This window comes from Pseudophryne corroboree (assembly GCF_028390025.1).
Source record: "Pseudophryne corroboree isolate aPseCor3 chromosome 3 unlocalized genomic scaffold, aPseCor3.hap2 SUPER_3_unloc_27, whole genome shotgun sequence".
In the NCBI taxonomy this organism is placed as follows: domain Eukaryota; kingdom Metazoa; phylum Chordata; class Amphibia; order Anura; family Myobatrachidae; genus Pseudophryne; species Pseudophryne corroboree.
In genome coordinates, this window is record NW_026967516.1 from 629,075 (window position 1) to 654,964 (window position 25,890).

General features: G+C 45.0%; 1 protein-coding gene across 2 annotated transcripts in view; it reads right to left on the bottom strand.

Annotated features, from left to right (window-relative positions):
* Nucleotides 1–7,331: 7,331 nt before the first annotated feature.
* The window catches only part of LOC134983857 (zinc finger protein ZFP2-like), a 45,298-nt gene continuing 26,739 nt past the window's right edge, over nt 7,332–25,890 (bottom strand). The window contains exon 5 of one of the 2 annotated variants that reach the window (XM_063949476.1): nt 7,332–9,956. In XM_063949476.1, the coding sequence (XP_063805546.1) occupies nt 8,302–9,956 (1,655 nt within the window). In that variant the 3' untranslated portion in view covers nt 7,332–8,301. Of the gene's footprint in view, nt 9,960–25,890 lie in introns of both variants that reach the window. The other variant, XM_063949475.1, reaches the window with a different exon arrangement.

Genomic DNA, 25,890 nt, shown 5'->3' on the forward strand with positions numbered 1-25,890 from the left:
TCCTGTCTACGATCAGCAGGATCCTTAAGGGCCGCGGTGTCTGGAGACGGTAGCGCCACTTTCCTAGACTTACGCGTTAATGCCTTGTCCACCCTGGGCAAGGATTCCCAACGTACCCTGTCCTTTGCAGGGAAAGGATACGCCATAAGGATCCTTTTGTCTGGAGTTTCCCAAGCTTTTTCAAATAATTCGTTCAGTTCATGAGATGGAGGAAACGTTACCTCAGGTTTCTTCCCCTTAAACATGTGTACCCTTGTGTCAGGAACAGAGGGGTCATCTGTAATATGCAAAACATCTTTTATTGCCACAATCATATAATGAATACTCTTGGTCACCTTAGGGTGTAACCTTGCCTCATCATAGTCAACACTGGAATCAGAATCCATGTCGGTATCAGTGTCTACTATTTGTGATAAGGGACGCTTTTGAGACCCTGACGGGCCCTGTGACTCAGCCAAATCCGCGGATTGACTCCCTGCTGTTTCCTTGGACTCAGCTTTGTCCATTCTCTTATGTAATAAGGTCACATTAGCATTTAAAATATTCCACATATCATACCAATCATGTGTCGGCATTGCCGACGGAGACACCACAATCATCTGCTCCACCTCCTCCTTGGATGAGCCTTCCTCTTCAGACATGTCGACACACGTGTACCAACACTCACACACACACACACACACACACACACACACGGATCTATCTATAAGAGGACAGGTCCCCAACAAGGCCCTTTGGAGAGACAGAGAGAGAGTATGCCAGCACAGAACCAGCGCCAACTGACACTGGAAACAATTACCAGATATAGCACTTTTATATTATGTCAATCGTGTAATACACTCACTGCACCAAAATGTGCCCCCCCCCCCTTTTTCAGCCATGTATCACCGTTCTGCAGAAGAGTCTGGGGAGACAGGTTCTCTTCAGCACACTGTGGAGAAAATGGTGCTGGTTAGTGCTGTGCGACCAAGCTCCGCCCCCTCTAGTGGCAGGCTTCAGTCCCGCTCAAATTCACAATTAATGGCGGGGGATAAACATATTCACCGACTCCGCAGCCTATATGTGTATAATATGCCAAAAAAAGAAGTATATATTGCTGCCCATGGCACCCCATCAGTGCCGGCCGTGTGTGTAACATGTGGGAGCAATGGCACGCAGCGCTACCGCTGCACGCTTACCTCAGTGAAGATCAGAAGTCTTCTGCCGCCTGAGAAGTCTTCTTTTTTCTTATACTCACCCGGCTTCTATCTTCCGGCTCTGCGAGGAGGACGGCGGTGCGGCTCTGAGATGAACGGCAGGGGGAGACCTGCGTTCCGATCCCTCTGGAGCTAATGGTGTCCAGTAGCCTAAGAAACAGAGCCTATCATTTAAGTAGGTCTGTTTCTCTCCTCAGTCCTTCGATGCAGGGAGCCTGTTGCCAGCAGTGCTCCCTGAAAATAAAAAACCTTTTATCAGAGAAACTCAGTGGAGCTCCTGTAATGCACCAATTCTCCCTGGGCACAGAATCTAACTGAGGTCTGGAGGAGGGGCATAGAGGGAGGAGCTAGTGCACACACATACTAAAAGTTCTTTATAGTGCCCATATCTCCTGCGGAGCCCGTCTAAACCCCATGGTCCTTACGGAGTCCCCAGTATCCTCTAGGACGTAAGAGAAAATAAGAATTTACTTACCGATAATTCTATTTCTCGGAGTCCGTAGTGGATGCTGGGGTTCCTGAAAGGACCATGGGGAATAGCGGCTCCGCAGGAGACAGGGCACAAAAAGTAAAGCTTTCCGATCAGGTGGTGTGCACTGGCTCCTCCCCCCATGACCCTCCTCCAAGCCTCAGTTAGGTACTGTGCCCGGACGAGCGTACACAATAAGGGAGGAATTTTGAATCCCGGGTAAGACTCATACCAGCCACACCAATCACACCGTACAACTTGTGATCAAACCCAGTTAACAGTATGATAACAGAGGAGCCTCTGAAAGATGGCTTCCTAAACAATAACCCGAATTAGTTAACAATAACTATGTACAATTATTGCAGATAATCCGCACTTGGGATGGGCGCCCAGCATCCACTACGGACTCCGAGAAATAGAATTATCGGTAAGTAAATTCTTATTTTCTCTATCGTCCTAGTGGATGCTGGGGTTCCTGAAAGGACCATGGGGATTATACCAAAGCTCCCAAACGGGCGGGAGAGTGCGGATGACTCTGCAGCACCGAATGAGAGAACTCCAGGTCCTCCTTAGCCAGAGTATCAAATTTGTAAAATTTTACAAACGTGTTCTCCCCTGACCACGTAGCTGCTCGGCAAAGTTGTAATGCCGAGACCCCTCGGGCAGCCGCCCAAGATGAGCCCACCTTCCTTGTGGAGTGGGCCTTTACAGATTTAGGCTGTGGCAGGCCTGCCACAGAATGTGCAAGTTGGATTGTGCTACAGATCCAACGAGCAATCGTCTGCTTAGACGCAGGAGCACCCATCTTGTTGGGTGCATACAATATAAACAACGAGTCAGATTTTCTGACTCCAGCTGTCCTTGCAATATATATTTTTAATGCTCTGACAACGTCCAGTAACTTGGAGTCCTCCAAGTCACTTGTAGCCGCAGGCACTACAATAGGCTGGTTCAGATGAAATGCTGACACCACCTTAGGGAGAAAATGCGGACGAGTCCGCAGTTCTGCCCTGTCCGAATGGAAAATCAGATATGGGCTTTTGTAAGATAAAGCTGCCAGTTCTGACACTCTCCTGGCCGAAGCCAGGGCTAGTAACATGGTCACTTTCCATGTGAGATATTTTAAATCCACCTTTTTTAGTGGTTCAAACCAATGAGATTTTAGAAATTCCAAAACCACATTGAGATCCCACGGTGCCACTGGAGGCACCACAGGAGGCTGTATATGCAGCACTCCCTTAACAAAAGTCTGGACTTCAGGAACTGAAGCCAATTCTTTTTGAAAGAAAATCGACAGGGCCGAAATTTGAACCTTAATAGATCCCAATTTGAGACCCATAGACAATCCTGATTGCAGGAAATGTAGGAATCGACCCAGTTGAAATTCCTCCGTTGGAGCACTCCGATCCTCGCACCACGCAACATATCTTCGCCAAATGCGGTGATAGTGTTGCACGGTTACTTCCTTCCTTGCTTTAATCAAAGTAGGAATGACTTCTTCCGGCATGCCTTTTTCCTTTAGGATCCGGCGTTCAACCGCCATGCCGTCAAACGCAGCCGCGGTAAGTCTTGAAACAGACAGGGACCCTGCTGAAGCAAGTCCCTCCTTAGAGGTAGAGGCCACGGATCTTCCGTGATCATCTCTTGAAGTTCCGGGTACCAAGTCCTTCTTGGCCAATCCGGAACCACTAGTATCGTTCTTACGCCTCTTTGCCGTATAATTCTCAATACTTTTGGTATGAGAGGCAGAGGAGGAAACACATACACCGACTGGTACACCCAAGGCGTTACCAGCGCGTCCACAGCTATTGCCTGCGGATCTCTTGACCTGGCGCAATACCTGTCCAGTTTTTTGTTGAGGCGAGACGCCATCATGTCCACCATTGGTCTTTTCCAACGGGTTACCAGCATGTGGAAGACTTCCGGATGAAGTCCCCACTCTCCCGGGTGAAGGTCGTGTCTGCTGAGGAAGTCTGCTTCCCAGTTGTCCACTCCCGGGATGAACACTGCTGACAGTGCTATCACATGATTCTCTGCCCAGCGAAGAATCCTTGCAGCTTCTGCCATTGCACTCCTGCTTCTTGTGCCGCCCTGTCTGTTTACATGGGCGACTGCCGTGATGTTGTCCGACTGGATCAACACCGGTTTTCCTTGAAGCAGAGGTTCTGCCTGGCTTAGAGCATTGTAGATTGCTCTTAGTTCCAGAATGTTTATGTGAAGAGACGTTTCCAGGCTCGTCCACACTCCCTGGAAGTTTCTTCCTTGTGTGACTGCTCCCCAGCCTCTCAGGCTGGCGTCCGTGGTCACCAGGATCCAATCCTGTATGCCGAATCTGCGGCCCTCCAATAGATGAGCACTCTGCAACCACCACAGAAGAGATACCCTTGTCCTTGGAGACAGGGTTATCCGCTGGTGCATCTGAAGATGCGACCCTGACCATTTGTCCAACAGATCCCTCTGGAAAATTCGTGCATGGAATCTGCCGAATGGAATTGCTTCGTAAGAAGCCACCATTTTTCCCAGGACTCTTGTGCATTGATGTACAGACACCTTTCCTGGTTTTAGGAGGTTCCTGACAAGCTCGGATAACTCCTTGGCTTTTTCCTCCGGGAGAAAAACCTTTTTCTGAACCGTGTCCAGAATCATCCCTAGGAACAGCAGACGAGTTGTCGGCATTAACTGGGATTTTGGAATATTCAGAATCCAGCCGTGCTGTTTTAGCACTTCTTGAGACAGTGCTAATCCCCTCTCTAGCTGTTCTCTGGACCTTGCCCTTATTAGGAGATCGTCCAAGTATGGGATAATTAATACGCCTTTTCTTCGAAGAAGAATCATCATCTCGGCCATTACCTTTGTAAAGACCCGAGGTGCCGTGGACAATCCGAACGGCAGCGTCTGAAACTGATAGTGACAGTTTTGTACAACGAACCTGAGGTACCCCTGGTGTGAGGGGTAAATTGGAACGTGGAGGTACGCATCCTTGATGTCCAAGGACACCATAAAGTCCCCTTCTTCCAGGTTCGCTATCACTGCTCTGAGTGACTCCATTTTGAACTTGAACTTCTTTATGTACAGGTTCAAGGACTTCAGATTTAGAATAGGTCTTACCGAGCGGTCCGGCTTCGGTACCACAAATAGAGTGGAATAATACCCCTTTCCCTGTTGTAGAAGAGGTACCTTGACTATCACCTGCTGAGAGTACAGCTTGTGAATGGCTTCCAAAACCGTCTCCCTTTCGGAGGGGGACGTTGGTAAAGCAGACTTCAGGAAACGGCGAGGCGGATCTGTCTCTAGTTCCAACCTGTACCCCTGAGATATTATCTGCAGGATCCAGGGATCTACCTGCGAGTGAGCCCACTGCGCGCTGAAATTCTTGAGACGACCGCCCACCGCCCCCGAGTCCGCTTGAGAAGCCCCAGCGTCATGCTGAGGCTTTTGTAGAAGCAGGGGAGGGCTTCTGTTCCTGGGAAGGAGCTGCCTGTTGGTGTCTCTTCCCCCTTCCTCTGCCTCTTGGCAGATATGAATATCCCTTTGCTCTCTTGTTTTTAAAGGAACGAAAGGGCTGCGGTTGAAAAGTCGGTGTCTTTTTCTGTTGGGGAGTAGCTTGAGGTAAAAAGGTGGATTTCCCGGCTGTAGCCGTGGCCACCAAATCTGATAGACCGACTCCAAATAACTCCTCCCCTTTATACGGCAAAACTTCCATATGCCGTTTTGAGTCCGCATCGCCTGACCACTGTCGCGTCCATAAACTTCTTCTGGCCGAAATGGACATAGCACTTACCCGTGATGCCAGTGTGCAGATATCCCTCTGTGCATCACGCATATAAAGAAATGCATCCTTTATTTGCTCTAAAGACAGTAAAACATTGTCCCTATCCAGGGTATCAATATTTTCAATCAGGGACTCTGACCAAGCTACTCCAGCACTGCACATCCAGGCTGTCGCTATAGCTGGTCGTAGTATAACACCTGTATGTGTGTATATACTTTTTTGGATATTTTCCATCCTCCTATCTGCTGGATCTTTAAGTGCGGCCGTCTCAAGAGAGGGTAACGCCACTTGTTTAGATAAGCGTGTGAGCGCCTTGTCCACCCTAGGAGGTGTTTCCCAGCGCGCCCTAACCTCTGACGGGAAAGGGTATAAAGCTAATAACTTCTTTGAAATTAGCATCTTTTTATCGGGGGCAACCCACGCTTCATCACATACATCATTTAGTTCTTCTGATTCAGGAAAAACTATAGGTAGTTTTTTCACACCCCACATAATACCCTGTTTAGTGGTACCTGTAGTATCAGCTAAATGTAACGCCTCCTTCATTGCCAAAATCATATAACGTGTGGCCCTACTGGAAAATACGGTTGATTCGTCACCGTCGCCACTGGAATCAGTGCCTGTGTCTGTGTCGACCAACTGAGGCAAAGGGCGTTTTACAGCCCCTGACGGTGTTTGAGGCGCCTGGACAGGCACTAACTGATAGTCCGGCCGTCTCATGTCGTCAAACGACTGCTTTAGCGTGTTGACACTATCCCGTAATTCCATAAATAAAGGCATCCATTCTGGTGTCGACCCCCTAGGAGGTGACATCCCCATATTTGGCAATTGCTCCGCCACCACACCAATATCGTCCTCATACATGTCGACACACACATACCGACACACAGCAGACACACAGGGAATGCTCTTAACGAAGACAGGACCCCACTAGCCCTTTGGGGAGACAGAGGGAGAGTTTGCCAGCACACACCAAAAGCACTATATATGACAGGGATAGCCTTATAATAAGTGCTCCCTGTATAGCTGCTTTTATAATATAATTTTTGCCACTATTTTGACCCCCCTCTCTTGTTTTACCCTGTTTCTGTAGTGCAGTGCAGGGGAGAGACCTGGGAGCCGTCCTGACCAGCGGAGCTGTGTACGGAAAATGGCGCTGTGTGCTGAGGAGATATGCCCCGCCCCTTTTCCGGCGGGCTCGTCTCCCGCTCTTTAGTGTATTCTGGCAGGGGTTAAATATCTCCATATAGCCCCCGGAGGCTATATGTGAGGTATTTTTTAGCCAAATAGGTTTTCATTTGCCTCCCAGGGCGCTCCCCTCCCAGCGCCCTGCACCCTCAGTGACTGCCGTGTGAAGTGTGCTGAGAGGAAAATGGCGCACAGCTGCAGTGCTGTGCGCTACCTTTAGAAGACTGAGGAGTCTTCTGCCGCCGATTCTGGACCTCTTCATGTTTCAGCATCTGCAAGGGGGCCGGCGGCGAGGCTCCGGTGACCATCCAGGCTGTACCTGTGATCGTCCCTCTGGAGCTGATGTCCAGTAGCCAAGAAGCCAATCCATCCTGCACGCAGGTGAGTTCACTTCTTCTCCCCTAAGTCCCTCGTTGCAGTGATCCTGTTGCCAGCAGGACTCACTGTAAAATAAAAAAACCTAAGCTAAACTTTCTCTAAGCAGCTCTTTAGGAGAGCCACCTAGATTGCACCCTTCTCGGCCGGGCACAAAAATCTAACTGAGGCTTGGAGGAGGGTCATGGGGGGAGGAGCCAGTGCACACCACCTGATCGGAAAGCTTTACTTTTTGTGCCCTGTCTCCTGCGGAGCCGCTATTCCCCATGGTCCTTTCAGGAACCCCAGCATCCACTAGGACGATAGAGAAATAAAAGCTATACAGCAATAATTAGATGCAAACAAAAGCTTTTATTATGAAATCATACAGGGGAGTATCCGCACCATATAGATGTAACGTACAACAAACCACCGCAGATGTAACCCGGGTGACTCTAATGCACATGATAATGTACAGGGTATATTTGGATAGGATCTTGTATCAGAAAACACTCGACACTCCTTATCAAGATGAGTGTCAGCAACAAGTTAGGCAAACTAGAATTGAAAACACGTTCCAATGGGCGCCATATTGTTGTGCAGCAATACAGATTGTGCAAACTGGTATTAGACATTCACATTTACACAAAGCACAAGATACAAAATAAAACAGCAGAAAAAAGACCTAAGCATTTGGGATGTATTATTTAGGAAGTAAATAGAGGTACATTAATGAAAAGCGTGAATAAGTCATCAGCCTGTTTGTGAAAGTCTTTAGAGTGGAGGCCTCTTGGACTGTGCAAGGTAGTGAGTTCCATGGTCAGGCCTGCAAAGCTAAACGTTCAACCCTTAAATGAATGACAGAAGATTCTTGGTACTGCTGGTAACAGTCCTTCATATGTAGAAGCCAGCAGGGCAGTAAGGAGGCAGAAGCTGCTTCTAGTACCTTGGACCATGTAATGCTGGGCTGGCATCATTCACCCGTGGTGCTCAGCTAGACAACCATTTATTGGTATTAGGTTCTCAGTACATGGAGCAAAAAGCAGGTCATCTGCATAGCAGTGGCAGACCAGGCCATGATGTCTGATTATATCACCTAGTGGTAGCATGTATATTTTATAAAGCATAGGAGATAGGATTGACCCTTGAGGAGCATTGCACGACAGTGATAATTATACTCTAGAAGATTTAAATGGTCCCGTACTTCGGTAATGTCTAATATGTTCAACAAGAGCGGATTTATTTATCTCTCAGCATGAAAATGGCTTCTCACCTGTGAAATCGCTGATGTTTAACAAGAACTGATTTCCATGCAAAACATTTCAGAAGTACGGCTTCTCACCTGTGTGACTTCTCTGATGTGTAACAAGATCTGATTTCTGTGTAAAACATTTCCCACACTCAGAACAGGAATATGGCTTCTCACCTGTGTGACTTCTCTGATGTGTAACAAGATTTGATTTATATGCAAAACATTTCCCACACTCAGAACAGGAATATGGCTTCTCACCTGTGTGACTTTTCTGATGTGTAACAAGAATTGATTTCAATGCAAAACATTTTCCACACTCAGTACAGGAATACGGCTTCTCACCTGTGTGACTTCTCTGATGTGTAACAAGAACTGATTTCAATGCAAAACATTTCCCACACTCAGTACACGAATATGGCTTCTCACCTGTGTGACTTCTCTGATGTATAACAAGATATGATTTAAATGTAAAGCATTTCCCACACTCAGAACAGGAAAATGTCTTCTCACCTGTGTGACTCCTCTGATGTGTAACAAGATTTGATTTATATGCAAAACATTTCCCACACTCAAAACATGAATATGGCTTCTCGCCTGTGTGACTTTTCTGATGTGTAACAAGATATGATTTTGATGCAAAACATTTCCCACACTGAGAACAGGAATATGGCTTCTCACCTGTGTGACTCCTCTTATGCGTATCAAGATTTGATTTCCATGCAAAACATTTCCCACACTCAGAACAGACGTACGGCTTCTCACCTGTGTGACTTCTCTGATGTATAACAAGATCTGATTTCCGTGAAAAACATTTCCTACACTCAGCACAGGTATATGGCTTCTCACCTGTGTGACTTCTCTGATGTGTAACAAAAGCTGATGTCTGTGCAAAACATTTCCCACACTCAGAACAGGAATATGGCTTCTCACCTGTGTGACTTCTCTGATGTGTAACAAGTTCTGATTTCCGTGGAAAACATTTCCTACACTCAGAACAGGAATATGGCTTCTCACCTGTGTGACTTCTCTGATGTGTAACAAGTTCTGATTTCCGTGGAAAACATTTCCTACACTCAGAACAGGAATATGGCTTCTCACCTGTGTGACTTCTCTGATGTGTAACAAGATCTGATTTCTGTGTAAAACATTTCCCACACTCAGAACAGGAATATGGCTTCTCACCTGTGTGACTTCTCTGATGTATAACAAGATTTGATTTATATGCACAACATTTCCCACACTGAGAACAGGAATATGGCTTCTCACCTGTGTGACTTTTCTGATGTGTAACAAGTTCTAATTTCCGTGGAAAACATTTCCTACACTCAGAACAGGAAAATGGCTTTTCACCTGTGTGACTTCTCTGATGTATAACAAGAGCTGATTTGTGTGTAAAACATTTCCCACACTCAGAACATATCAGTGGCCTCTCACTTGCCTTAGCTGGATGATGGGTAATAAGCTTTGTGTTCTGTGTAAAACATTTGGCATCTATAGAACATGGAAACACTGTATCTACTCTCAGAGCTGTAACAGATGCACCAATATCAGAGTGATCAGGAGAACATTTCCCATGATCAGGGGGATCAGCTGATAGAGCTGGATGTATAATTGGGGTAATGGGGTTATCTCCTGGAGAATCAGGTCTACTGTCATTATCTTTTATGTCACAATCCGGGGATACCATTAGATGTCCTTCTGTGATATTCCTGCTTGTGTGTCCATCTGCTGGAAATAAAAATACATTAAAATATAAAATGAGTAGACAAGACCCAGGGTGTTTCAGGTTACAATATATAATTCTACAACTGACATTTTTTTACTTGTAATCATTAAAAAACAAAAAAGCTAGGATACTTAGGCTGGAGCTTGATCATTTGGGATTACTAGGAGGTGACACGGACGCTTGCGTTGGATTACTAGAAGTGACACGGACGCTTGTGTGGGATGACTAGAGGTGACATGGACGCTCATGTGGGATTACTAGAGGTGACATGGACGCTTGCGTTGGATTACTAGAAGTGACACGGACGCTTGTGTGGCATGACTAGAGGTGACATGGACGCTCATGTGGGATTACTAGAGGTGACATGGACGCTCATGTGGGATTACTAGAGGTAACATGGACGCTCATGTGGGATTACTAGAGGTGACATGGACGCTCATGTGGGATTACTAGAGGTGACATGGACGCTCATGTGGGATTACTAGAGGTGACATGGACTGTCATGTGGGATTACTAGAGGTGACATGGACAATCATGTGGGATTACTAGAGGTGACATGGACAGTTATGTGGGAATACTAGAGGTGACACGGACGCTCATGTGGGATTACTAGAGGTGACACGGACAATCATGTGGGATTACTAGAGGTGACATGGACAATCACGTGGGATTACTAGAGGTGACATGGACAATCATGTGGGATTACTAGAGGTGACATGGACAATCACGTGGGATTACTAGAGGTGACATGGACAATCATGTGGGATTACAAGAGGTGACAAGGACAATCATGCGGGATTACTAGAGGTGACATGGACGCTCATGTGGGATTACTAGAGGTGACATGGATGCTCATGTGCGATTACTAGAGGTGACATGGACGCTCATGTGGGATTACTAGAGGTGACATGGACGCTCATGTGGGATTACTAGAGGTGACATGGACGCTCATGTGGGATTACTAGAGGTGACATGGACGCTCATGTGGGATTACTAGAGGTGACATGGTTGCTCATGTGGGATTACTAGAGGTGACATGGACGTTCATGTGGGATTACTAGAGGTGACATGGGTTTTGCAATAATAAAACAGCAAAGAAGAGAAAGTGCTGTCCTGTTTGCGCACTAATAAATAATATATAACCTTTATTAAGTACAGTAAAGTATGTAAGATAAATCAGTGATATATAAAACACAAAGGTAAATGTATAAAAGTGAATAAAGTAATTAAAAAAACAAGTGTATTTGTAGTTAAACAGCGGCATGTATATTATATTGGGTGTTAATTGATTCAGTGCTGGTAATCCTGTTCAGTAAGAATATATTAATATATTACACCCATACAAGGATGGGCTAAATTACATTCAATTATATTGTGGCAGAGTTTCCTCCAGCGGTAATCTCAATGTAACATCATACTGTATGTATAAAAACTTTATGGGGGGGGATTCAGTTCATTGCAAAAAAATTCCCTATCCATTTAGCCGCAAATAGTGGTGAAAATCCTCCATGGGTTTTACTGCAAGTTTTTTTATTTTGCGCACAAATGTCTGCGCACTGAGCAGTTGTGCGGTGTTAGGAGGAACTCGTATAAAAAGGCTTTTTAAATGTTTCCTACTGTATTGTGTTTCTGACCTATAGTTTCTTACTATATTGTCGTATTGACCTAGTTTCCTAATGTATTATCTTACTGACCTATAGTTTCCTTCCATATTGTCTTACTTACCTAGAGTTTCCTTCTGTATTCTTTTACTGACTTAGTTTCCTACTGTATTTTCCTACTGACCTATAGTTTCCTACTGTATTCTTACTGACCTATACTTTCCTACTGTATTGTCTTACTGACCTTCAGTTTCCTACTGTATTGTCTTACTGACCATCAGTTTCCTACTGTATTGTCTTACTGACCTTCAGTTTCCTACTGTATTGTCTTACTTACCTAGTTTCCTTTTGTATTCTTTTACTGACCTAGTTTCCTACTGTATTGTCTTACTGGCATATAGTTTCCTACTGTATTGTCTTACTGACCTATACTTTCCTACTGTATTGTCTTACTGACCTTCAGTTTCCTACTGTATTGTCTTACTGACCTATAGTTTCCTACTGTATCGTCTTACTGACCTTCAGTTTCCTACTGTATTGTCTTACTGACCTATAGTTTCTTACTGTATTGTCTTACTTACCTAGTTTCCTTTTGTATTCTTTTACTGACCTAGTTTCCTACTGTATTGTCTTACTGACCTATAGTTTCCTACTGTATTGAATTACTGACCTATAGTTTCCTACTGTATTGTCTTACTGACCGATAGTTTCCTTCTGTATTGTCTTACTGACCTACAGTTTCTTACTGTATTGTCTTACTGACCTATAGTTTCCTTCTGTATTATCTTACTGACCTATAGTTTCCAGGAGAAAAAAGAAGAAAGAATTCGAAATGCCCTATGGTGGTGCACACAATCTTATATATATATATTTTTTTTAATCTTTTTTTATTGCGGCAACAAAGAAGTGATACAAACATACCACAATAGTTACAATTTTGATTTGATATGTCCAGTTGCAAAATGTGGACAGAGCAGATATCGTACATTGATGCAAATTCTCGTTATAGTGGAAACAGTCATACAAATAAGTAAATCTGAGTATAACACTAAGTGTTCAAGGTGTACATCTCTTGGTGTCGAGGAAAACTTATTGTATATCAGTATAAATCAGTAATCGTCAACAGCAATGTCCCAAAAATAATTTTTGAACATACAAACACAAATAATACTGTGAGTCCTGAACCTCAACAACGGCCAATATGCAAGAGTAGGTGTCCCCCTCCCCCTCCCTACGCCAAGGCTATCGGAGGATCATGGGTTATCAGCCTGGTAAGATACCATGTTGTGTCTTTAAGACTATAATGAATCTGATTTCTAGTGGTAAGTGGGAGCTTGTCTATGTACGACTCCCAGAGTGAAAAAAAACGCTCCACTTCCCTTTCCTTATGCAGGAGTGTCTCCATCCAGTCCATTCGAAACAGAAAGTATAGTTTATTAAAAAAACAATGGCAACTGAGGGGGTGAATTATCAAGCCCACTCTGCAATATAGTTTTTTTTACCCGCTGCGCTTATGGCCAGTAGTAATTTCTTACTACCCGGGGTTATTCGAAGCATAGGATTAACCATTCCAAAAATTGCCCACTCCGGGGTAAATGGGACATAATTTGTACATTTTAATTCAGCATATCTGCGTATTAAGTGCCAGAAATATTTTATGATAGGGCAAGCCCACAGGCAATGGTAGTTATCCGCCCCCTCCCGATGACACCTGGGACAGTTATGAGTCGCGCAGGTTCCTATATGAAATCGACGTAGCGGGGAAAGATATGCATTATGGAATATGTTTAAGAATAGCTCAGTATACATGCTAGAAGGGAGAGTTCTGCGAGAATACAGAAGGGCCTTTTCCAAATCTGGGATTGTTAGTTCAGGGAAGTGGGACAACCACCCCGACACTCCTCCCGACACTTTAGTATGATCCATAATATCTGAGAAAAGTATAATGGATCGAGATAGCTTTACGTTGAGGGACTGAATTTTTCAAGAGGACGTCTAGGGGGCTATCCCAATCTTTGTCAGAAAAATGCTGTAGGACGTGGCTTACATAAAAGCGTGTCTGCAGGAAGGCCAGAGGATATGGCCTAACCATGGCATATTTAGTAGACAGTTCTGTAAAGGTGAGAGGGCATTTCTCCCCCGACACTAGAGACCCAATATTCTCTATTCCCGCGAGTCTCCATAGGGTGAAGGGATGAGCAGCCATGCCGTCTAGGAATTGAGGATTTTTGACCAGGGGCAGATGTAAAGAATAGAAACCACTGAGTCCAGCCTTGTGACGCAGGATGTGCCACAGCCTCCGCGTTGTCCAAAGCAAAGGATTCAATTTGATATGTTCCTCCACTTCCTGATCATGTTGATGTAACAAGCTTATTAATGCAGTGTCCCTCAAAAATTCCTGTCCCAGAGAGACATCAGTATAAATCGATGTCCCCTGTAGCCAGTCTATTAAATGTCGCAAGAGAGCTGAGTGATTATACCCAGTGACATCAGGGAAGTTGATGCCGCCATTCGTTTTTGGTTGATATAACTTCCGTAAGGCTATGCGTGTGCGCCCTCCCTTCCATATAAATTTCCTAATCAAAGCGTTCAAGTGAACCGTATCTGCTTTAGTCAAAAGTACTGGAAGGTTTTGTAGTGGGTATAATATTCTAGGTATTGCTACCATTTTTAAGAGATCTGCTCGCCCCAGGAAAGAGAGTGGCAGGCGTTCCCAACGTCTCACATCTTCCATAACAGTATGTATTACCTTTTTAATATTAAATTGGTATAAATTGACCGGATTTCGGGGTAAAATTATTCCCAAGTAAGGGATAAATGTTCTGGTCCATTGCTGAGACAAATGGGAGGCCCAGCGAGGTTGAGTTAGTGTACCCCTAAGGAGCATTGCCACAAACTTGTCCATGTTAAGTTGCAGGCCGGATATGGAACCATATAAATGAATTGTGTGTAATATTTGATCTAGGGAGTGTTCCGGGTTGGATACATACAACAAAATATTGTCTGCGAATGCAGAGATCTTTATTTCTCTGCACCCAACTCTAATACCCTGAAAGGCGTGCCATTGCTGAAGAGTGCGTAGTAAGGGATCCAGTGCTATGTTGAAGAGGAGGGGTGATAATGGGCAACCTTGACGGGTGCCTCTTTCTAGTGTAAAGCTTGGGCTTAAAAGGCCGTTAACCAGTAGGGAAGTATTCGGATCGTGGTAGATATATTTTATAAAATTTACAAAACTATCATCAAAGCCTCTTTTTCTAACACAGTATAGAGGTGCGACCAGAGTATAGAGTCAAAGGCCCTATGGATGTCTAAGCTGACCAATATATTTTGAGTGGGTGCCAGGCGTTGAGCCGCCACAACAGCCGCTATAGCCGTACTAATGGCTCTAACTGCATGACGTCCCTGTACGAATCCCATTTGATGGTCCGAGAGGATTGATGGCAGTATAGCCTGGAGGCGAGTTGCCATGATTTTGGCCACCAATTTGTAATCGACATTTAACAGGCTTATAGACGTCAACAAACTCAGATCCTTGTCTGGCTTAGGGAGTAGGGTCATGAAAGCATCATTGAAAGAGGAGTAGGGAGCTCCCTTTTCGTGTATAGACCTAAATAATTCTAGCAAGGTCGGGGCAATGTGGGCTTGTAAAATTCAGTAATAGTCGCCCGACAGACCATCAGGTCCCGGAGACTTTCCATGAGGAAGGTTAGATATGGTTTTATTGATTTCATCCATAGTTATTGGGCCAGCAAGTGCTTCTCTCTGATCAGACGTCAATTTAGGAAGCACTGATTCCGAAAGGATAGTCATCTGGTCGGCCAAATTAATAGGGGTTGAGCGAAAATAAGATTTTACTTACCGGTAAATCTATTTCTCGTAGTCCGTAGTGGATGCTGGGGACTCCGTAAGGACCATGGGGAACAGACGGGCTCCGCAGGAGACATGGGCACCTCAAGAAATAATTTAGATTCTGGTGTGCTCTGGCTCCTCCCTCTACGTCCCTCCTCCAGACCTCAGTTAGAGAAACTGAGAAACTGTGCCCGGAAGAACTGATAGTACAAGGAAAGGATTTTGGGAATCCAGGGTAAGACTCATACCTGCCACACCAATCACACCGTATAACTTGTGATAACTTTACCCAGTTAACAGTATGAACAATCACAGAGCATCAGATAAACTCTGATGCAACTATAACATAACCCTTATTTAAGTAATAAATATATACAAGCATTGCAGAAGAAGTCCGCAATTGGGATGGGTGCCCAGGATCCACTACGGACTACGAGAAATAGATTTACCGGTAAGTAAAATCTTATTTTCTCTTACGTCCTGGTGGATGCTGGGGACTCCGTAAGGACCATGGGGATTATACTAAAGCTCCCAAACGGGCGGGAGAGTGCGGATGACTCTGCAGCACCGAATGAGCAAACACAGGGTCCTCCTCAGCCAGGGTATCAAACTTGTAGAATTTTGCAAAGGTGTTTGAATCTGACCAAGTAGCCACTCGGCAAAGCTGTAATGCCGGGACCCCTCGGGCAGCCGCCCAAGAAGAGCCCACCTTCCTTGTGGAATCGGCCTTAACTGATTTAGGCAGCGGCAACCCAGCTGCAGAATGAGCCTGCTGAATCGTGTTACAGATCCAGCGAGCAATAGTTTGCTTTGAAGCAGGCGCCCCAAGCTTGTTGGAAGCATACAGGATAAACAAAGATTCTGTTTTCCTGACCTTAGCTGTTCTGGCTACATAAACCTTTAAAGCCCCGACCACATCCAGTGACTCGGAATCCTCCAAGTCAGTAGTAACCACAGGCACCACAATAGGTTGGTTAATATGAAAGGATGAAACCACTTTCGGCAGGAAATTGTGGGCGGGTCCGCAATTCTGCTCTATCCGCATGGAAAACCAGATAAGGGCTTTTATGTGACAAAGCCGCCAATTCTGACACACTCCTAGCCGAAGCCAAGGCTAATAGCATGACCACCTTCCACGTGAGATATTTTACTTCTACCGTTTTGAGTGGTTCAAGCCAGTGTGATTTCAGGAAACTCAACACCACGTTAAGATCCCAAGGTGCCACTGGAGGCACAAAAGGGGGCTGAATATGCAGCACTCCCTTTACAAACGTCTGAACTTCAGGCAGAGAAGCCAGTTCTTTTTGAAAGAAAATGGATAAGGCCGTAATCTGAACCTTAATGGAACCCAATTTAAGGCCCAAAGTCACTCCCGACTGTAGGAAGTGAAGGAAACGGCCCAGCTGGAATTCCTCCGTAGGGGCATTCCTGGCCTCACACCAAGCCACATATTTTCGCCATATACGGTGATAATGTTGAGCAGTCACATCCTTCCTAGCCTCTATCAGCGTAGGAATGACCTCATCCGGAATGCCTTTTTCTGCTAGGATCCGGCGTTCAACCGCCATGCCGTCAAACGCAGCCGTGGTAAGTCTTGGAACAGACAGGGCCCTTGTTGCACAAGTCCTGTCTTAGAGGCAGGGGCCACGGGTCCTCTGTGAGCATTTCTTGCAGATCTGGATACCAAGTACTTCTTGGCCAATCCAGAACAATGAGTATTGTTCTCACTCCTCTTTTTCTTATGATTCTCAGCACCTTGGGTATGAGAGGAAGAGGAGGAAATACACAGACCGACTGGAACACCCACTGTGTCACCAGTGCGTCCACAGCTACCGCCTGAGGGACTCTTGACCTGGCGCAATATCTCTGCAGCTTTTTGTTGAGGCGGGATGCCATCATGTCCACCTGTGGCAGTTCCCACCGACTTGCAATCTGCGTGAATACTTCTTGATGAAGTCCCCACTCTCCCGGGTGGTGGTCGTGCCTGCTGCAGTTGTCCACTCCCGGAATGAACACTGCTGACAGTGCGCTTACGTGATTCTCCGCCCAGCGAAGAATTCTGGTGGCTTCTACCATCGCCACTCTGCTCCTTGTGCCGCCTTGGCGGTTTACATGAGCCACTGCGGTGATGTTGTCTGACTGAATCAGAACCGGTTGGTCGTAAAGGGACTCCGCTTGATGTAGGGCATTGTATATGGCCCTTAGTTTCAGGATGTTGATGCGAAGGCAAGTCTCCTGACTTGACCACAGCCCTTGGAAATGTCATCCCTGTGTTGCACAAGTCCTGTCTTAGAGGCAGAGGCCACGGGTCCTCTGTGAGCATTTCTTGCAGATCTGGATACCAAGTCCTTTTTGGCCAATCCGGAACAATGAGTATTGTTCTCACCCCCCACCCTCGGAGGCTTGCATCCGTGGTCACCAGGACCCAGTCCTGAATGCAGAATCTGCGACCTTCGAGAAGGTGAGCACTCTGCAGCCACCACAGGAGAGACACCCTGGCCCTGGGGGATAGGGTGATTAAAAAAATGTATCTGAAGATGTGATCCGGACCACTTGTCCAGTAAGTCCCATTGGAAGGTCCTCGCATGGAACCTGCCGAAGGGAATGGCCACGTATGATGCCACCATCCTTCCCAGGACTCGAGTGCAGTGATGCACTAACACCTGTTTTGGTTTTAATAGATTCCTGACCAGTGTCATGAGCTCCTGAGCTCTCTCTATCGGGAGATAAACCCTTTTCTGGTCTGTGTCTAGGATCATGCCTAGGAGAGGCAGATGAGCTGTAGGAACCAACTGCGATTTTGGAATATATATAATCCAGCCGTGTTGTCGTTACACTTCCAGAGAAAGTGATACGCTGTTCAGCAACTGCTCTCTTGATCTCGCTTTTATGAGGAGATCGTCCAAGTACGTGATAATAGTGACACCTTGCTTCCGCAGGAGCACCATAATTTCCGCCATTACCTTGGTGAATATTCTCGGGGACGTGGAGAGACCAAACGGCAACGTCTGAAATTGGTAATGACAATTCCGTACCGCAATTCTGAGGTACGCCTGATGAGGTGGATAAATGGGGACATGAAGGTATGCATCCTTTATGTCCAGAGTCACCATAAACTCTCCCCCTTTCAGGCTTGCAACGGACGCTCTTAGCGATTCCATCTTGAACTTGAACCTTTTCAGGTATATGTTCAGGGATTTTAAATTCAATATGGGTCTGACCGAACCGTCTGGTTTCGGGACTACAACATGGTCGAATAATAACCCCCTCCTTGTTGAAGGAGGGGAACCTTGACCACCACCTGTTGAAGATACAATTTGTGAATTGCAGTTAACACGGTTTCCCTCTCGTGGGGGGAAGCCGGCATCTCCTCAAAGTCCAGCTTGTATCCCTGAGACACAATATCTATTGCCCAGGGATCTAACAGGGAGTGAACCCACTTGTGGCTGAACTTACGAAGGCGTGCCCCCACCGGGCCTAGCTCCACCTGTGGAGCCCCAGCGACATGCGGTGGATTTTGTAGAGGCCAGGGAGGACTTCTGTTCCTGGGAACTACCTGTGTTGCGCAGCTTCTTTCCACTGCCCCCGCCTCTGGCAAGAATGGACGCACCTTGGATTTTCTTGTTTCTTTGTTCGAAAGGCTGCATTTGATAATGTCGTGCTTTCCTAGGCTGTGCAGGAATATAAGGAAAAAGATCAGAATTACCAGCTATAGCTGTGGAGACCAGGACCGAGATCCCTTCTCCACACAATCCTCAGCCTTCCATATGCCTCTTAAGTCGGCATCATCTGTCCATTGCATATTCTACAGGACACGTCAAGCAGAAATCGACATAGCTTTGACTCTACGACCCAGTAGATTCATATTATATATATATATATCCAAGAGAAAACAGGAGCACTCACCAGTCTTCAAAGCAGCAAAGGGTTATTTATTCAGATCATCAGTGCAAGGATAAGATCAACGTTTCGGTCTATATATAGACCTTTGTCTATATGTTGACAAAGGTCTACATATAGGCCAAAACGTTGATCTTATCCTTGCACTGATGATCTGAATAAATAACCCTTTGCTGCTTTGAAGACTGGTGAGTGCTCCTGTTTTCTCTTGGATTTGTGTTAGAATGGGATTCTCTTCTCATCTATCTGGATGCTACCCCAGCAAATTGATATGTAATATGTGAGTGTGGACACTACCTCTGTGTGTATATATATATATATACATATATATATATATATATATACACACATACACACACATATACATACTAGGGTCTCAATCTCTGCTGATAAGGTACCTGTCCACGCTGCCACAGCGCTATAAACCCATGCCGACACAATCGCCGGTCTGCGTAGTGTACCAGAATGTGCACGCTATCTGCAGGATCCCTGAGAACAGCTGTTACGTCAGGGTTACCTTTTGGGCAAACGTGACACCCTAGGGCAAGATTCCCATCATATCCTGGCCCTAGTGGGTAAAGGATACTGCCTGAGAATTCTTTGTGGGAAGCTGCAGTCTCTTGTCTGGAGATTCCCGCTCCTTTTCCTCATGAGAGGAGGGAAATTTACCTCAGCTTTCTTCCCCTTACACCTGTCTACCCGTGTCAGGGACAGATGAGTCATCAGTGATATGCAAATCATCTTTTATTACAATAAACATATATTGAATACTTTTCTGTCATTTTGGCTGTAACTTTGCATTATTATAGTCGACACTGGAGGCAGACTCCGTGTCGATATCAGTGTCTATTATTTTGGATAGTGAGCATTGAGAGACACTGAAGGTCTCTGCGACATAGGGACAGACCTGGGTAGATTTCCTGTCTGTTCTCTAATCTTTTGTACAATAAATTCACCTTAGCACTTAATTACACATATCCAAACAGGTGTCGGCGTTGTCGACGGAGACACCCTCTCACACACACATATTTGCTCCATCTCCTCCTTATGGGAGCCTCTTACCTCAGACATGTCGACACACACGTACCGACACACCACACACTCAGGGAATGCTCATCTGAAGACAATTCCCCCATAAGGCCCCTTGGAGAGACAGAGAGAGAGTATGCCAGCACACACCCCAGCGCTATTAACCCAGGAATAACACAGTAACTTAGTGTTAACCCAGTAGCTGCTGTTTTTATTGATTTTTGCGCCTAATTATGTGCCCCCCTCTCTGTTTACCCTCTTCTACCGTGTATCTGCAGAGGAGAGGCTGGGGAGCTTCCTCTCAGCGGTGCTGTGGAGAAAAAACATGGCGCTGGTGAGTGCTAAGGAAATAGCCCCGCCCCCTCGATGGCGGGCTTCTGTCCCGCTTTCATGTACAATTTTTGGCGGGGGCTCATACATATATATATATATATATATATAGTGCCCAATTGTATATATGCAAACTTTGCCAAAGAGGTCTCTAATTGCTGCCCAGGGCACCCCCCCTGCACCCTTACAGTGACCGGAGTATGTGGGTGTAGTGTGGGAGCAATGGCGCACAGCTGCAGTGCTGTGCGCTACCTCAGTGAAGACTGGAGTCTTCTGCTGCCGATTTCTAAGTCTTCTTGCTTCTTTCACCCGGCTTCTGTCTTCCGGCTCTGCGAGGGGGACTGCGGCGCGGCTCCGGGATCGGACAACGAGGGTGAGATCCTGTGTACGATCCCTCTGGAGCTAATGGTGTCCAGTAGCCTAAGAAGCAAGACCTATCTGCAGAGAGTAGGGCTGCTTCTCTCCCCTTAGTCCCACGAGAGCTGTGACAATTAGTGATAATAAGTGGTCAGAAATCTTTTAACAGGATATTGCTGTACATCATATTCATTCCCTTAAGATCCTTATACAGGTTGAGTATCCCATATCCATATATTCCGAAATACGGAATATTCCGAAATACGGACTTTTTGGAGTGAAAGTGAGATAGTGAAACCTTTGTTTTTTGATGGCTCAATGTACAGAAACTTTGTTTAATACACAAAGTTATTAAAAATATTGTATTAAATGACCTTCAGGCTGTGTGTATAAGGTGTATATGTAACAAATGCATTCTGTGCTTAGATTTAGGGCCCATCACCATGATATCTCATTATGGTATGCAATTATTCCAAAATACGGAAAAATCCCATATCCAAAGTACCTCTGGTCCCAAGCATTTTGGATAAGGGATACTCAACCTGTACTCAGATATATGTTAATGATCTATTTAAGATCATAAGAGTAGTTTATTCCTCTATGTTATAATAGAAATGTTGAGGGCTCAGCATATTCTTATATGAATTTAGGCTCAAAATATTAATTTAAACATATTGACTTAGTTTCCTACTGTATTGTCTTACTGACCTACAGTTTCCTACTGTATTGTCTTACTGACCTATAGTTTCCTACTGTATTGTCTTACTGACCTACAGTTTCCTACTGTATTGTCTTACTGACCTACAGTTTCCTACTGTATTGTCTTACTGACCTATAGTTGCATACTGTATTGTCTTACTGACCTATAGTTGCTTACTGTATTTTCTTACTGACCTATAGTTTCCTTCTGTATTGTCTTACTGACCTAGTTTCCTTCTGTATTGTCTTACTGACCTATAGTTTCTTAATGTATTATCTTACTGACCTATAGTTTCTTACTGTATTGTCTTACTGACCTATAGATTCCTACTGTATTGTCTTACAGACTTTGTTTCTTCTGTATTGTCTTACTGACCTGTAGTTTTTTACTGCATTGTCTTTCTGACCTATAGTTTCCTAATGTATTGTCTTACTGACCTATAGTTTCCTACTGTATTGTCTTACTGACCTATAGTTTCCTTCTGTATTGCCTTACTGACATATAGTTCCTTAATGTATAGTCTTACTGACCTATAGTACCTTACTGTATTGTCTTACTGACCTATAGTTTCCTAATGTATTGTCTTACTGACCTATAGTTTCCTAATATATTGTCTTACTGACCTATAGTTTCCTAATGTATTGTCTTACTGACCTATAGTATCCTTCTGTATTGTCTTACTGACCTCATTTTCTACTGTATTGTCTTACTGACCTATAGTTTCCTAATGTATTGTCTTACTGACCTATAGTATCCTTCTGTATTGTCTTACTGACTTATAGTTTCTTCTGTATTGTTTTACTGACCTACAGTTTTACTGTATTGTCTTACTGACCTATAGTTTCCTAATGTATTGTCTTACTGACCTATAGTTTCCTTTTGTATTGTTTTACTGACCTATAGTTTCCTTCCATATTGTCTTACTGACCTATAGTTTCCTTCCATATTGTCTTACTGACCTATAGTTTCTTACTGTATTGTCTTTCTGACCTATAGTTTCATACTGTATTGTCTTACTGACCTATAGTTTCTTACTGACCTATAGTTTCTTAATGTATTGTCTTACTGACCTATAGTTTCTTACTGTATTGTCTTACTGTAGGGGACAGACCCACAGTAAAGCCTGTCAGAGAAACACAGGGAGTTTGCCAGCTCACAACCCAGCGCCTAGCCCGGTTCTGAACACCATTTTATAAAGCCCCAGACCTGGTAGCGCTTTTATATTATATTAAATAGCACCAAAATAACTGTGCCCCCCCCCCCCTGTTTTGCACCGTTACTTGTACAGCAGTGAAGAGGAAGGCCAGCATCTCTGCAGCTCTGTGGAGAGAAAATGGCGCTGGTGAGAGCTGGGATGTCTAAGCCACGCCCCCTCTATGGCGCGCTTCAGCCCCGCTATCTTTTTACATTTTTATACTGGCGTGGGACCGGATACAGTGCCTAGGCACCTGAAAACCACTTTTGCCAGTCATATTGAGGGTTTACATGCTGCCCAGGGTGCCCCCCCCCCCCCCCCTGCGCCCTGCAGTGCCGCTGTGTGTGGGAGCATGGTGCGCAGCGCGGTACCTCAAAGTCATCACTGAAGTCTTCTGATCTTCTTCTACTCACCTGTCTTCTGGCTCTGCAAGGGGGGTGATGGCGGGCTCAGGAGCTAATGATGTCCTGTAGCCTAAGAAGCAGAGCCTTTAAACTCACAGAAGTAGGTCTGCTTCTCTCCCCTAGGTCCCACGATGCAGGGAGACTGTTGCCAGCAGTTCTCCCTGAAAATAATAAACCTAACATACGTCTTTTTCTGAGAAACTCTGGAGAGCTCCTCAGTGTGCATCCAGTCTCACTGGGCACAGATTCTAAACTGGAGTCTGGAGGAGGGGCATAGAGGGAGGAGCCAGTTCACACCCCTTTTAATGTCTTAAAGTGCCCATGTCTCCTGCGGATCCCGTCTATACCCTATGGTTCTTGAAGCATCCCCAGCATCCTCTAGGACGTATGAGAATATATATATATATATATATATATATATATATATACATACATACATATACACACATATACACATACACACACACACACATATACACACACTTCAACGACACGGGACGTGCACATGCAGATCATTGTGAATGTCTGAGGTATTGATACAATGCAAATTTGTTGAGACATTGTTTCTTTTTCAGACAGAACCATGGGTTGTGCACGTGATGCGACTGGCAAAAGGGAGCCATTGGTTGTGGCAGAGACCGACATTTGTTTGTTGGTGATCCCTTGTAGACAGTGAGTAGTATCCATCTACAGTGGAAGTAGCATGGACACCAAGAATCTCAGCGGCGGAACAGTGGGTGAAAGTAGATCATGACAAATTGGGACCACAGGCATTTAGGGCGCCTAGCAACCACCAATCGTTCCAAACGTATCAGGAACTGCACCAACAGTACAATGCCGGACCCAGCCAAACAGTCCCAGATCTGGTGAATTGGAGAGCCACGTGAGATGTGGTGGCACGTCAGACTGGTGCTCTGAAAACCAATCCAAGCCTTTCGGCCACTGTTCCACCGCTGAGAGCATACCTAAAGTTTAATACAAAGGTGATAGCTGTTTTTATGGTAATTATTTTGGGCAATAGAGTAGGACCTGCAGAATAGTGGGGTCCCTTGTTGGGGGCTGCAGGCTTAAATGCACTGAGCAATACATGAACTAAAACTCCACTGTTTATTATTGTTAGTTAATATAGTAATGCAAGACACATTTATGTATGTAGTAAGGCTACTGAGAGACCTTAGATTGAGCAATATTGGATCTGGCCATTACATTCCCTATAGTAATAACCTCAGAACTGCACAGAGCAGGAACTATTATTCACAAGTAATTAGGAATGTGTTCATCATGAACAAGTCCACAATTACCGTCTGAAGGTAACACAATTATTTCAAGTCTACACAATTGATATTTGAGGATAAAGCCTTTAAACAGAAAACACCCCTGAAGAAGTCACTATTGACAAAACGCGTTGGTTGAAACGCAATTTGGATTTAGAGTGAATTGGAGTGGATAAGAACAAAACGCTTGTCTTATGATTATACAGATATGTACTTGTGATAAGATTTTACTCTGTTTTACTTTAAGTTCTAGATTCAAATTTCATTTTATTTCTGAATCTTATACGAATTGTATTTGGTGAGCTCAGGTCTACTGTATAGCAGGAAATGTTTCATACCTGCATCATCTAACAAAATGCATATAAATTAGGCACTCCACAAAAAAACAATACTAATTATATTATAAACATACATATAACGAGTTTTATGGTAAGAACTTACCTTTGTTAAAACTCTTTCTGCGAGGTACACTGGGCTCCACAAGGATTGGACAATGGGGTGTAGAATAGGATCTTGATCCGAGGCACCAACAGGCTCAAAGCTTTGACTGTTCCCAGAATGCACAGCGCCGCCTCCTATATCACCCTGCCTCCCAGCACAGGAGCTCAGGTTTTAGTTAACCAGTCCAATTCAGTGGCAGGAAAAGAGAACAGTTAGTAGCCACATACACCACACTCTCATGACAAGAGAAGTGTCAGCGACTAATGCCATACCAACCCAAAGAAGCTAAGTGCGTCAGGGTGGGCGCTTTGTGGAGCCCAGTGTACCTCGCAGAGAGATTTAACAAAGGCAAGTTCTTACCATAAAACTCATTTTCTGCTGTGAGGTACACTGGGCTCCACTAGGATTGGACAATGGGGATGTCCTAAAGCAGTTCCTTATGGGAGGGGACGCACTGTAGCGGGCACAAGAGCCCGGCGTCCAAAGGAAGCATCCTGGGAAGCGGCAGTATCAAAGGCATAGAACCTTATGAACGTGTTCCATGAGGACCACGTAGCCGCCTTGCACAATTGGTCAAGGGTCGCACCACGTTGGGCCGCCCAAGAAGGTCCAACAGACCGAGTACAATGGGCTGTAATGTGAGCAGGAGCTGACAGACCAGCCCTCACATAAGCATGTGCAATCACCATTCTAATCCATATGGCCAAAGTGTGCTTGTGAGCAGGTCAGCCACGTTTGTGAAATCCAAACAAAACAAAGAGAGAATCAGATTTTTGAATAGAAGCAGTTCTCTTCACATAGATACGGAGAGCCCGTACCACATCCAAAGACCGCTCTTTGGGAGACAAATCAG